Here is a 13,822-nt window from a genome sequence, read left to right as displayed (position 1 = left end):
CTTAGAGCAGAAAAAGAAACAGATGGCTGCATTTCCACTAAAAAGAAACAATCATCGGATAAATCTAAAGTATAAATTCATTTTTGTGTTCATTGATTGATTCAGACACAATTGTTAGCTTTGGTTTGACCCAGTGTGGAAATGTCCTTTCTGTGTATTTTTCAGAGCTGTTGCCATGATAGAGGTCAATAGTATCTGAGTTGTGTTGCCAGCAGCATTAAAAATAGCTTATTAAAGTTTTATTAAGAACTGCTCTGTCTGCAGTTTTCTGTTTTCCTGGACAATCTACACATATGAATAGAGACATTTCTATACTGGGTCTAGAGCTTATTCCAACAATGATGGGTTTATGGTTGCACTGAAAAAATATATTATTGGATCTTTTGATCCAGTTCTACTACAGCTATGTTATAAAATAAATGCACCTTAAATGTCAAATATTACACACAATAATAATAATAATCCACTGTGGTGATTGATGTACCATCATTGCAAAGACGGGTCGAAAAAAACTATCCAAATGTATTTTTTTCACCATGCTTTAACTCCAATTACCTAATCTGAAGTAATAAATAATTTTTCCCCACCTCTTTTACTGAAATCCATATTAAAATAAAGGAAATGGTTATTTGTAACGAACTGTGTGCCTGATAACACAATGTCAGGCAAATGGACAGAATATTGAGATTATTACATTTTTCAGAGCTTCGTGCTACACAAACATAACTGTCCTTATAGCTATAAAGAGTTCAGTATATTAATAAACATCCAAAAGCATAAATATTTCAAACCTGGTGAAGCTGACAGTGTCTCATTGATTACTGTGTGCATTTTCAATGTATTATAGAAGAAAGAAACCTTTGAAATTGATTCATGTTCAATATCCAAATCCCACTCTTCTGGAGTGAGACTCAAGCTTTTGCTTTATATTTTGCTCTTGGTTCTCCTAATGTAACTGGACCAAAATCATATGTGTACTGAATTGCAGTTAGTGTGTCCTAACACTAATAATGTTTAGTTATGCTATGCTAAACATGGTTATCATTATGTGTTTTCCTGGTTTTGATAACTGGCAACACTAAATTGCCAGTTATCTGTTTGAAACCAGCATAACGTTACAAAAAGATTACAGTCAATATGTTTTTAAATACTTATTTTAAAAATATATTACGCAATATGCATAGCATATGTTTTATCAATGCAGGTTCTAGTCTTATTAAACAAATGAACAAGAAATGGCTGAACACCGACTATTTATGTCATAGCAACAAAACTATTGAAAAGGATCAGAAAAAATATCCTAAAAACTAACATTTTCAATGAACGTCAAGAAAATCACATAACTCTATGTTCTGATTCAGCTTGTCTTCAACATTATAAAAAAAGTACCAAGGTCAGACGATTGCCTTGATAGCACAGTGAGACAATTTTGCTCAAAGTTTGCGGCAGATTATTATTAAAACTCCAAAAAAGAAATCCAAAGAACATCCAAAGTGCTTTCCCAAAGAGCAGAATAAATCTGGAATCTGGAGTGGTTTTTGGCACATGATGCAGGTTCTTCACTGGATCAGATAAAGCTGCACTAGGTAAGGCCAAGGACAGCAGCTGGATGAAATGGCAGAAAAGCAGCTGAAACAGTACTGTAGATTCACTGTGTGTTTGGCTTCATGTTGTACTGACTGAGAGTCATACAAAAACTCCTTCGAAACGTCTTTTTTTAGGGTCAGCAAAATGTTGCACATTACTGAGAAAATAATCTTTAGTTGATAAAACAAAATATTTCAAAATTCTTGCAGGAGAAAACAAAGATGTCAAGGGAGAAGAAATGTTCTCCCTGTTCTGCAGTTCCAAAGAACTGCAGAACAGAATTTTATTAAAATAAAATTCATTGTTAGCAGTGAATTGAAGACAATGAATTCATCAGTCAAATAATTTAATAATGTTAAATTTCTGGTCTTGTATTTGAGCCAGGTTAAACAGACCTCTCGAAAACGTGCACATTTATTGTAAGATGATTGATTATGTAATGGTGTTCCATTGAGAGTTCCTATTCCAGTCAAGCCCAGTCTTGATTTGTATGCTTTACAGCACCAATGCTAATTGTTAGCAGTGAATTGAATTTTTAATAAATAGCAATCTTGCTGATCAACATTAGTAAGATTTCTTTAGCCATCTTACTCAAGTTGTGATATTTAAATAATAAAATACTGCAACATTTGTGCATAAAGTCATGTTTAATTTAAATTATCTTTGTTGTTCTTTTAGTGAATCGCCTTGAAACATTCAGGGAGGGCAGAATGACATCCTTAGTTGTCTGTAGTTATATGGTGATAATGTCTCAGGATCTACTTAATGAACTCTGCTTCTAAGGGCTACATTGCTACAGAAGCATTAAAGTTGCACTTGATCATTGACAAGTGATTACAGACAGATTTTATTGCTGAGAAAGCAAAATGATACATTTAGATAGAAATTTCTGAATAAAAGGTGAACTGCGGAAAACAATAGCTGAAGCCTCAAAACTCAAGAGACCACCCAACAGCTGAAAAGTAAAACATGGATCTATGGATGTATCTATCCATCTGAATAATTAAGGGGGTGTCTTTATATCCCTCCCTCATTACAGTTATGGCCCTACCAGACAGCACTTAGCTTAACTCAATTTTGTCTGACGCCAGCAGTCTGGAATCTATTACCAGTCCATCCTATATGGTCACAAATGGGAGAGGAGAGCTCATCCTTGAACTGTATCAATGCATCAGAGCTGCGTCTAACTCCAGAAGATCAGAAACAGTGTAAATTTATGAAATATTGTTAGAATTTACAAACCCACTTAATGTGTTGAACGTTTAGATCTTACTATCCTCAGCTAGAGGCTGCCCTTTCCATGCTGATAATATAACAGCAGCTTCCTCTGCTGTCATGGGACGAATATTCCTAAAGCCGAAATGTTTGTGGTGCACAGCTTGGCGGGACAAAAAAAGACATGGTGGATCTGCGGTGGTGGTGCGCAATGGCATCAGGTTTCAGCACTGCTTATAGCTCCTATGAAAGGCAAGAACAATAGCTGCAGCTTTACGCTCAGCTGTTGGTTTTAATGCCTCATACCGCATGTTGGACTGTGTTTCTGTGCACCTACAGCACAAGCCGTGCTCTCTATCATCACTCAGATCCTCACAGAGCTAACACTCATTCCTCCGCTCTACAGGGGAGTTTCAAGACTAGTGCTTGAAACAAGCTGGCTCCCACAGAGACGGGTTTATTCAAGAGATTTTAAGGAGAATATTACATTTTACACAGACTGCACATCAGGGATCAGTCCACTTACCTGTTGGAGGTCCAGACCACCCTGGGTGACTGAATAGAGAGGGTGGGGGGCGAATTCTGATGCGTCAAAAACCTAAAAAGACACAGAAACAAATGAGGGAGGCAAAAAGAGATTTCAACTCCATGCTAAAGTATTCACACAAGTTGAATTTTGCTAATTTTTTTAAATGTTCTATGTTGCTGGAATATTGTTTTTTTTGCAAAATGCAAACAGGTCTTGACATAGTTTTTTTTTCTTCTTGCTGCTCTTCCATTAAGGCCAGAATAGTTGAGTGCATGGCTGATGGTTGTTCTGTCAGTTTTCTTCCACCCGAGCTGTGAATTTCTGAAGCTCCTCTGCAGTTAACATGGTTGTTTTGGATGCTTCTCTGGGTTAATCTCCTTTTTCTGTTTAGGTGGAAGACAGTTTGCCCTGTTAAGTTTGCAGTTGTGTCGTACATTTAATATTTTCTGATGATGGATTAAATAGTGTTCAGTGAAGAATGTAAAGCTTGTAATGTTCAACAAACAGACCCAGTTTTAGTCTGCTCCAAAGATTTCCCCTGATCTGCCTGCTATGTTTCTTGGTCTTCATTATGCTGTTTGTTCTCTAATATTATGTAAAGCAGCTGTAATTCACTGAGATTTAATTTTGGACTCTGTTTACTAATTAGGTGACCGCTGAAGGCCTTTGATTCTATTGGGGTATCAGGGTGAAAGGGACTAAAAACACAAACTCTCTGCACATTTATTTTTCTTCCACTTCACAGTTGTGTGCCACTTTGTTTTGGTCTATCACATTAAATCCCATTATAGCACATTAAGCTTTCTGGATCTAATTTCACAAAAAGTGAAGAAGTTCAGAGGAATAAATACTTTTGCACTCCAATGTGTAGGTTACCATATTGTCATGCCTGCAACACTGCAAATATTTTAGCTTGGAGTGCAAGTGGGTGGAAATAAATCTGTGCATACTAGCCACAAGTTTGAGAACGACATATGATGTGAGAATAATAAATAGAAGCTTAAAATGTTTAGTTTATTTTTAGCTGTTGCCACAGATCAAATTTGGTCCACGATAGCCTCTCAAGCCTGCATTTCTGACACTTTTACACACGTAACAGGCTTATGGGCTATGACTCATTCCATAGACCCTTTCCCACCCTATTTCATTTCCCTCAGAGATTTATGCATCCTTATCACGGCACAGCTTTCATTAAAGCCTCCTCTCGGTGACCGGCCCCATGCCCCGGGTTTAATTTTATTGCCTATTATGAGGAATATCAAAAACACAGAGCCATTCTGTAAATTGACTCGAGTCTGAAGCAGCACAAACAGTGTCAGAACTGCTGACAGCTATGCAGAATATCTGGCTGCTGCTACAGCCAGAGGAGACGGCAGGCCTCCAGCCTCACTTGCTAATCTTGTGATTCGCTCCACGGGGAGGGAGCGGGGGGAAGGTGGTCTGAGGGTATCTGCCCCTTCTCAAACAACAGCATCTTTAGAGCTCCAGTCATTTTACACATGCAAAATCCACTCAGGCCCCCACCAGTGACCTTCAATAGGATTCTTGTCTTTACAGCAGGGGTACCAAAAAAACAGATGAAAAAGAAAAAAATGGACCATGCAAGTGCCACCTCCAAGGATTCTGTAGGAATTTTAGGAAAAACTCAGCCCGGTCATTGCCTTCCTACACAATTCCACTCGATTCTTATCTCCCTTCAGTGCTACATCTGGGATTTCGCCCATTGAATTCAATTTATCTGCTTGAATTTCAATTGGGCAAATCCTCAACCAGAAGGAGGAACTGCGAACAATGATGATCTTCTGAGTTGTTTTAGGATTGCAGTTTGCCATGGCAGCAGGCGAATTGAACAAAGCCGTTCAGTCTATGTTGGCCACGCTTCCAAATATCACATTAACATTAACGACCGCTTCGTTCAACTCAGCACTTCTGTCTTCGCAGTGGGGGATGGTTGTTTGCAGTACACGCAATTTCCAGTAAGCTTCATAGCATCAAACTGGCACATTACATATGTCACAGTCAAATGTTAGCGGCTAGGAACAATTTAAAACTTCTTCAGAGTCCACACCTCCAGCAAGTTATTGTTTCTCAATAGTCAAAGGTCCAGACCCTCAGTATTAGAAATGCTTTTCATGTTTGCTATGTTTTACTGCCACAAACAACCCTGACCGTACCTGGTTACATCACAACAATCCACCATGAGATTTATTGTATTTGTGTTTTTTTTTTCTGCTATAATTAAATAAGAAAAATAATGTTGAAATGCAGATTTTTATTTCCAAGTAGTTATCCTGTATTTCCACAGTAATAAGCAGATAATTTGCTAAACAATAAACAAATCCAAAGAAAGACAAAAAGATGCCATAACTTTTTAAAGTTAGTCTTTTAAAGTATTTCTTTCTTTCTTCCTTTGTTTGTTTGTTTCTTTCTCTCTTTCCTTCTTTTTTCTTTCTTAAAAGCGCAGTGCACATAACTGCAAATGGAACTTAAAATAGAAATAACTTATGCCTCATAGATGAAAACACTTAAGCTGATTTATGGTGACAGTTATTTTAGTTCCCTGTCCTCTGTAGCTTTTTTTTTGTAGCAGACATTTGTTGGTGTGTTGGTGGACAACTTGAAAAGTCAACTAATAACTTACTGGTGATCTTCTAGTTTCCTCTGTCATGATGAGGAATTTTTCATTTTGGTGAAATACTTTGATAACAAGAAAGTCAACAAATTTTCATTAAATTAAAATACGTTAATTCAGTTAACCTCATAAGAGGAAACAAATCTCCTTATAATTTATTTTAGCTATGACTCATAACCTCTTAATATAAAATGCAACAGAAGTAATCATTTAAATGTCAAATTTATTTTACTGATAATTCTATTTCTTTCTGCATTATATCCTCTATTCAGGAATTATGCAGCTCACACGTTTTGTAGAACTACAGTCTGAAGCCATCCTAAAACCAGTTTTAATATTTCAATTTCTTACCTGGTTCCCTGCAATAAGGAGAGCAGCTGGTGAGGGACTCGGTCGGTAGGGGATGGTGGCACCTTTAGGTGGAGACTGAGGAGAGAAAACAAATAACCAGAGGCTGAAACCTTTACCAAAGGGAACATAAAGTTATACTCTAAACATGAACCTCATTAAATCATTGATTGATGAAAATAATCATTCTAAAAGAACAAAATAAAGACAAGCCTTAAAATATTAGCAATGTTTGCTGTATTTGTTTTTATTCTTTTTTTTTTTGTTTAGTTTTGTTTTACATTAACTATGTACAAATACATCTACAATTATATAATTTAGAGAAATCTATTTATTTCATTAACTCAATTCAGAAAGTTCATGATTATGGCTTACAGCAATTGAAACCTCAGAATGTAATTTATTTTTGAGCTCGTCATGCTTCCCTCTTGATTTAATTTTCCAACAGGCTTTCCCAACTTGAGTCTTTGTCTGAGTTTCACTTTTTTAATTAAATCAGCAAAAATAAATTTGCAATAAACTACAAGAATAAATGTCATATGTTGATAATAGTTGTATTTTATTATGTGACACACACCGAGGTTGTGGACGGGCTTGCCTTTTGCTTGGATTAAGCTTCCACTGACACAGAGTTATTTCAAGATAAAATTATTCAAATGCTGATAAGAAAAACAGATTACAAAGCGTATATGATAGTCTACATCTTTTAAGGCCTCTTATCCTGCAGTGTTGATGATGCGCCTTTGAGTTGAAAATGTAGAACAGTCATAAAATCTTTGTATAACTTTGCATAATTTAAATCTTGGGAGCCAAAAGCAAGATGCCGCTGGTACAGAATCCTAATGAAAGTTACAAGCCTTTGAAGAAAACTGGTTCAAACTAGTAATTAGTCAGCCAGGTCCAGCTGCAGCGCTAAAACAAAAAGCCGCTTGTGCACTTCCATTAACACACATTGAGAAGACCGGGCTCGGGTTTTTTTTTTTTGTTTGTTTGTTTTTTTCTCTTTCTCTGCCCTGTCAATTTTCTCAAGAGAGATGTTGTCTGTAGAGGTGCACAGAATGTGCTGCTGGCCATTTTATTTTTTTGTGAGCAAACTTCTGTCTTTTAGGAGATAAAGCTTTGACCTCAGAACCAGACCTCCCCCCTCCATATGATGTCCTGTTTTCAGTACAACAAGTCCTAACATTAAAGAAGCTTGCTCTTTTCTAACTGTGTGACCCCCACTACACAAGGACTCTCACTGTGGCTGCGCCAGCATCAATGCAACACACTCATAGGAATATTGCATAACAAAGAGGTCATGCAACCAACGAGAAATATGTGAACTACTGCAGCAGTGGAGCTAGAAGCTGTGGGGTGAAATTCTAACCTGCATGTCAACAGCAGTCATTACCTTCCCACTGCTGCAGCAGGAAGACTTTCACAAATGTCAGCAAAGAGAGGAACCGTGTGCCTCCTACCTCCAGGATTACTGTGCAGATGAGCTTGACGCACTGGATTACTGAGTCCTGATTCCCAGATATCGTAACCCCTCGCTCAGTAGAGTTGGGCAGCAAATCCCCTGCCACCTGTATCTGAGCTCCTGTGCTCTGTAAATGTTACAGGATACAAAGATCAATTTGATTGAGGAGATAAGGCCATTCATGATCACGCTGCCGTGACGCTTCACTTTGTTTCGACTGGATTCAATAACAATAAGTTTCTTAACCTACCTGGAAGGAGACCAACCGCAAAGGTTGTTAATAAACATTAGTTTTGTTGGCATTAACTGAATGGTCTTTCTACTTTTCAAGAATTCTTCATTTATACAAAATAAAAAACTTAAAAGCAACATTTAAAAGCTAAACATGTTGCTAAAAAAACAAACCCATTTGCAGTAATACAAAACTTATGTATGTTTAAAAAGAAAATACAAATACAGACACATTACAAGTGCAACTTCATTATCTTTTATGTGTTTTTCTGACAAGTTTCTGTTTTAGAAAATGCTGTGATTTTAAGCAAGTTTATTTTATTCTATTTGCAAATACAACTCAGGCATAAACATTTTATGTGCATTGTCTAAAAATGTAAATGTAATCAATACTAAAAATGGGTTCAATGACAAATACCACAGTAATTAAATAATCAATAAAGTATTAATACATACATGTGTGGGTATCTTCAAATGTAGATGATTTTAGAGTCCATTCCACTAGTAAGTGACAGAATACTTAGATGCTTTTTCCCATCTCGCTATTAGCCTTTGACACAATAACTCAAAGTTGTTGTACTTGTTGAATTTAAGTTTGTAAATGCAAAGAGATAAAACCAAATTTAGCTTTATAAATGAGGACAAGACATTGATTTATAGATCATCCAACTTAGTCAGGGGTTTGAAGTTGGGGAAGAACCTCAGTGGTCTGGGGTAGATAACTCTCAGACAACAGGGCAAAAACTGCTATAATACAGCCCGTAACTGCATTCATTCATTTACTTTTTACTATTTTTTATGGCAACCTGGGTAAAAGCTGGATCTTTTTTAATAGCTTACTGCTTCATTTGCATGGGACTCTAAGCTTGAAGGACTTTAGCCAGGAAACTACAAAATGAAAAGGAAGGTCGCTACACCCTTCATCTCTCATTTCCAGAAGCAGATTTGCTCTTTTTATATTTCATATATTCTTTGAAATAGATTCATTTCTCACCTCTCTGATCTCCTTTATCTTTGCGCCTCCCTTCCCAATGAGTGAGCCGCACTGGCTGGCAGGGATGACCAACCGAAGGGTGACTGGTGGCTTGGAGCTTATGGTGCCATTGGCCACCAGTGCATTCAGGTCCTACGGGGGGAGAAGAAACAAGATAGGGAAACATAATTATTGGAATGCCGAAAACAAGAAGTGAGAGGAATATACAGTATTTCTTGCAGCAACCCTCAAACTATAGCTAAAGTCTGTTGTGTCCATGCTGGTTGAATCATAAACTGTCAGTCACAGGGGACATTCCCAGGAGGCTGGGAAGGAGTCTAGCTTCTCTTCTTCACTCCTGTCTGTTGTCTTTAATGACATTTCAAACGTTTAATAAAACCACAGGAATCTATACAACAGAGAAAGCAGTAACCACGTAGAAGATTGTGGGGAAAATGTACTGCTCACTTCTGCAGCCTGAGACTGAATCCAGGAGGATCAGTTTGAAAGAGCTGAATTAAAAAATATATGTAAACACTGTTTTATATGTTTTCAGAGCATTTTATGGTATGTTTAAAATCGTGATGTGTACATACTGCTACTTTGATTTTCTTATGCATTTAGTTCTGAGGCTTAGTTAAAAATCTAATTGAAACAAAGGGTAGAAAATCATTTGTTGTTTCCATTATTATTCACCTGTTTATCGTGCTGAGACAGGCTGACTGACAGCTAATAGCTTATTTTAAAGGCTGAAAAAGCAGACCGCGAACCACCGACCGGCAACTCTAAATCCTATTGATCAATGGGCTCAATTGGTGAGCTGACAGCAATTCTTTAGAACCAGCAGTTATCCTCCTGCTTTCAGTCATCTAGACCAACTGCTAGTGGACCTGAATGCTGCAATTACATGCAACTTACAGTAAAAATTTAATAAATCTCTTTATCAAAAATGTATAATTTTCATTGCTTGATAGAAAAAAGAAATCTCTGGGCCAAATACCTTGTTAAAATTTGGAGTAAAAATGGAGAAGATACACCTGTCGGCTGTCTATTATTAAATGACAAACAGGATATAAAACTGTGAAGTCTGGGAGTGTTTGATCTTGTAGCTTTCAGCTAGTTGATGTGAATATTGTATTCGTAAAAAAAAAAAAAACTCTCAAAATTCCTTACTGTTTAATTCAGGTAGACAGAAATGAGTCTCTTATAAAGCACAGATTTATTTTTTACCTCTTATTTTCCAGCAGTATTGATTTGCTGGAAGGCGATGCTTTTATTTGTGTTGCTCCTTCATGCTACAAACATAACCTGTGCAAGTTGTCATGGTGATGCAGCAAGGTAAAAGATGAACCACATATAGGGCTCTAAAAATCCAGAGTTGAGCCAAAAGTTATCTCGGCGAGCAACAAATTCTGCATTATTTCATGTTTTCATTCAGCAAATGAAAACATTAATATTTGTAGTGTCTTGCAAATGCACTCATTGATCTTGGTAGAGTTGAGAGTGATACATAATATCATCACTTTACCTTAAAATAATGGCCTTTGTCATGTTTGTACCAAAGTTAAAAATGTAGCCTGAAACTGAATCTTTAGATATTTAGGTATGGAACCAATGCAAAATACATACAGGGCCAGTATAACAGATAATAACACCTTTAGTTGTCATTATTTAAGTTTGATATATCATTAACTTCCAACATTTAGGTGTTTTTATGTTGAGAGAGAGACTTTCTATCAACACTGGCTTTTTTCTTGTCACTCTTCTATAAAGGCTAGATTAGACGTCTGCATGACTGCGCTGGGAATTTCTGCAGCTTCTGCAGAGTAATCATGGTCATCTTAGCTTGTTTTTGGTGTGGGTCTTGTTAGTAGAGGTAGTTGTGCCTTTCTTTCTATTTTCAGATAACAGAACAGTTTTCTGTGAGCTGTTCCAACATGGGGAGATAGTTTTATCACCCATCTTGTTTTAAGCATTACCCATGTCTAACCTTGGTCTTCATGATGCTGTTTTTTTCATTAACAAACCTCTCATGCACTGACAAAATGACTTCATTTAGTTTTCTGGGGGGATCATTGTAAAGGGAACTGAATCCAAATGCACTATGACCTTTTTTGTGCCATATCACAATTACTTGTTACTTTGTATTGGTGTATGTCTAACATATTAAAGGGAGTGGTTGTAACACATTGTAAACATTGCTTTATAGTTTTCTTTATGATACAGCTATGAGCATATTTATTCAGTCTAATTATCTGAAGCTTGATTTATATTTTTAAATACATAGTTGTGGTAAAAATGAAAGTTATAAAGCTTAAAGTGTCCCACCATTTGAAGCTGCACAGTGTGAACAACTCAACTACATCTATGACCTGGCTCTCGACACAAAATACAAAACATTTATTTTTTGCTGACAGGAAGCTGTTAACATGTTAAAGGTTATCTGATGAAAGAGCCATCTAAAGTTAATATTTAAAAGTTACAATGTACAGAATTGGAAGAATGTTAATGTATATGTGTTTTTGTTGCATTTGTAATTGAAAACAAAAACTTATTAGTTATGCTGTGTACTTACTATTTGCGTTAAATATTTCATTTAATGAAGAATTTTCCCCTTTCAACATTTGAAATGTAAATGTTCGGTAACACTTTATTTGACAGGTTGTGAATAAGACTATCCTGACACCGTCATAAACATGACATTAACACCTGTCACGAACAGGTGTTATTCAGCTAGTTAGACTTAAATATTCATAAGTCTTCATGAATATTTATGACTGTTGTCATAAAGTGTCATTGAGTAAATCATGACACTTTTAATACACTTTTAATACTTTAATATTTTTATACTTTTAATACAAAGTTGACATTATTCAAAATGTCTTTGTTATGACAACTTGACATTAACCAAGAAATCATGATCTGACATACATTTGTTATAAAAGTATTACTGATTAAACTTTAAAAAATGTGTAGCTTTATGCTATTAAAGCTAAAGTTTAATCAGTAATACTTTTACAACAAATTTACGTCAGATCATGATTTCTTGGTTAATGTCAAGTTGTCATGACAAAGACATTTTGAATAATGTCAACTTTGTATTAAAAGTGTCATGATTTACCAAATGACACTTTATGACAACAAAAATATTCATAAATATTAATGAAGCCTTACACATTTTCACGACAGGTATTATATCATGTTTATGATGGTGTCATGACAGTCTTATTCACAACTCGTCAAATAAAGTGTTACCAAATGTTCTGCCTCACCTTCAAAATCCCAGCAAAAATGGATTTCTTCAGTGGTTGGTATTGGTGCCAGTTTGCTGTTAAAAGAGTTTAACTCATCAGGGGAACAGCTATGGATGTGCAGGTGTGGGGGATTTTACTCATGAAATAAATCACACAATAATTCTGATAACTGTGAACTTTAAGTGGAAAGGGATATTTTGATGAGCCTTTTGTGTCTCCATGCTTCATGGCTATATTTAGTGAGGCGGATCGAGCTCTCTTGACGTCTCATCTCATTAGAAGAGGAACACGCAGACTCTGGGCATCCTTTTCCTGATTTGATCTAAATATAATCACCACATCTAAATAGTCTCGAACATTCCTGTACGTTTTTAATGTGATGTTGAAACAAGGCTCTTAAAGCAAAGGCAGCAGTTCTCACAGCCTCTTCTGAAGTAAAGCTGATCTCCACACATGCATTTCTTAAAGTGTAATTAGCAAATCATCCTTTATGTTAATAAACTGTCTAAGGATGCTAATTAGGGTTCTATCATTTTGTGCAAATTTTGACATTTTTGTGTAAATTTGTTTAGTTCTGCAATATTTAGTTTTCAGAGCGAAGTTACACTAAAAAGTGTTGTATTCCTGACCTGGGACATGTTGATTCTGGTCACTGAGTGTTTGCATTTGCAAAAATATGACTGAAACATTGTTAATTAACAGCAAACTAAGAAGTAAATTAACTTGCACTGATGTGATAGAGAGAGAAAAAAAAGTCTAATAATCAGTTCAAAAACAATCTAATTTTTCCCTTTGTTTTTAAAGAAAGGTGTCAGCCATTCAATAACCCAACTATACGGTGGAAACCGCACACAGTGGGTAGACCAGTGCATTGCCATGGAAACTCAGGAGTTTCAGGGATGAAACGAGGTGAATGTGAACGATCTTTAATGAAAACTGCACTGTGCTCCTGCAGTGTGTATTTTTACTGTGGGGTGTTGGCCTGAGCATCTGTTTTCTTGTCAGACTTTGCTGTGAGGCCTTAGCTGAGAGGAGATTCCACTAAATTAATTAAAGTTGTGCTAGACAATCACCAGGGGATGTTACGGATTGTGAAGCCTAGATCAGATATGTGCAATCGCCTCGCATCAGCAGCTATACATCAGTTGCAGTTACTATTTTTTAGGCTGAAACCAAAATGTTTCACCTTAATGGGTTTGGTAGTCAAAAGTTATCTGTCATTATCTGTCAGCCATACATAAAATGTAAAACATTTTTCTACATTTTGTCATACGACGATCACACACTTTAGTGTATTTTATATAGATTTTATGCTACAAAGTAGCATCTACACAGTTTACAATACAATCTCGTCTGCAAGCACATTAAATGCTTTGAAATATTGAAATAGTACTTTTTTCTTTTAATGTTTTACATTGGACTGTGATAGGTAGCTTTAAGAACACATTAAGGGAAGAACTTGAGGTGAAGCTCATGAGGTGATATCTTGTTATCATGTGGTTAAATTTGTCTTCGAACTTCATCCAGACTTCAAACACAAGCTTTGTTTATTACTCCATTATGACTATGGCAACATCCTAACATCTCACTG

At 36.2% G+C, this 13,822-nt stretch overlaps 1 protein-coding gene across 1 annotated transcript in view; it reads right to left on the bottom strand.

Moving 5' to 3' along the window:
- LOC116728454 (poly(rC)-binding protein 4-like) overlaps positions 1 to 13,822 on the bottom strand; it is a 43,165-nt gene that overhangs the window by 8,034 nt on the left and 21,309 nt on the right. Inside the window, exons 6-9 of the mRNA XM_032576583.1 lie at positions 8,999 to 9,130; positions 7,772 to 7,900; positions 6,315 to 6,389; positions 3,329 to 3,400 (exon numbers count right to left, since the gene is read on the bottom strand). Of these exons, the coding sequence (XP_032432474.1) occupies positions 3,329 to 3,400; positions 6,315 to 6,389; positions 7,772 to 7,900; positions 8,999 to 9,130 (408 nt within the window). The remainder of the gene's footprint in view (positions 1 to 3,328; positions 3,401 to 6,314; positions 6,390 to 7,771; positions 7,901 to 8,998; positions 9,131 to 13,822) is intronic.

The sequence above is a fragment of the Xiphophorus hellerii genome, chromosome 1, assembly GCF_003331165.1.
Source record: "Xiphophorus hellerii strain 12219 chromosome 1, Xiphophorus_hellerii-4.1, whole genome shotgun sequence".
NCBI classification, from domain to species: Eukaryota; Metazoa; Chordata; class Actinopteri; order Cyprinodontiformes; family Poeciliidae; genus Xiphophorus; species Xiphophorus hellerii.
Note: the sequence above shows the minus strand (reverse complement) of the source record. Positions and strands in the feature narration are given on the sequence as shown.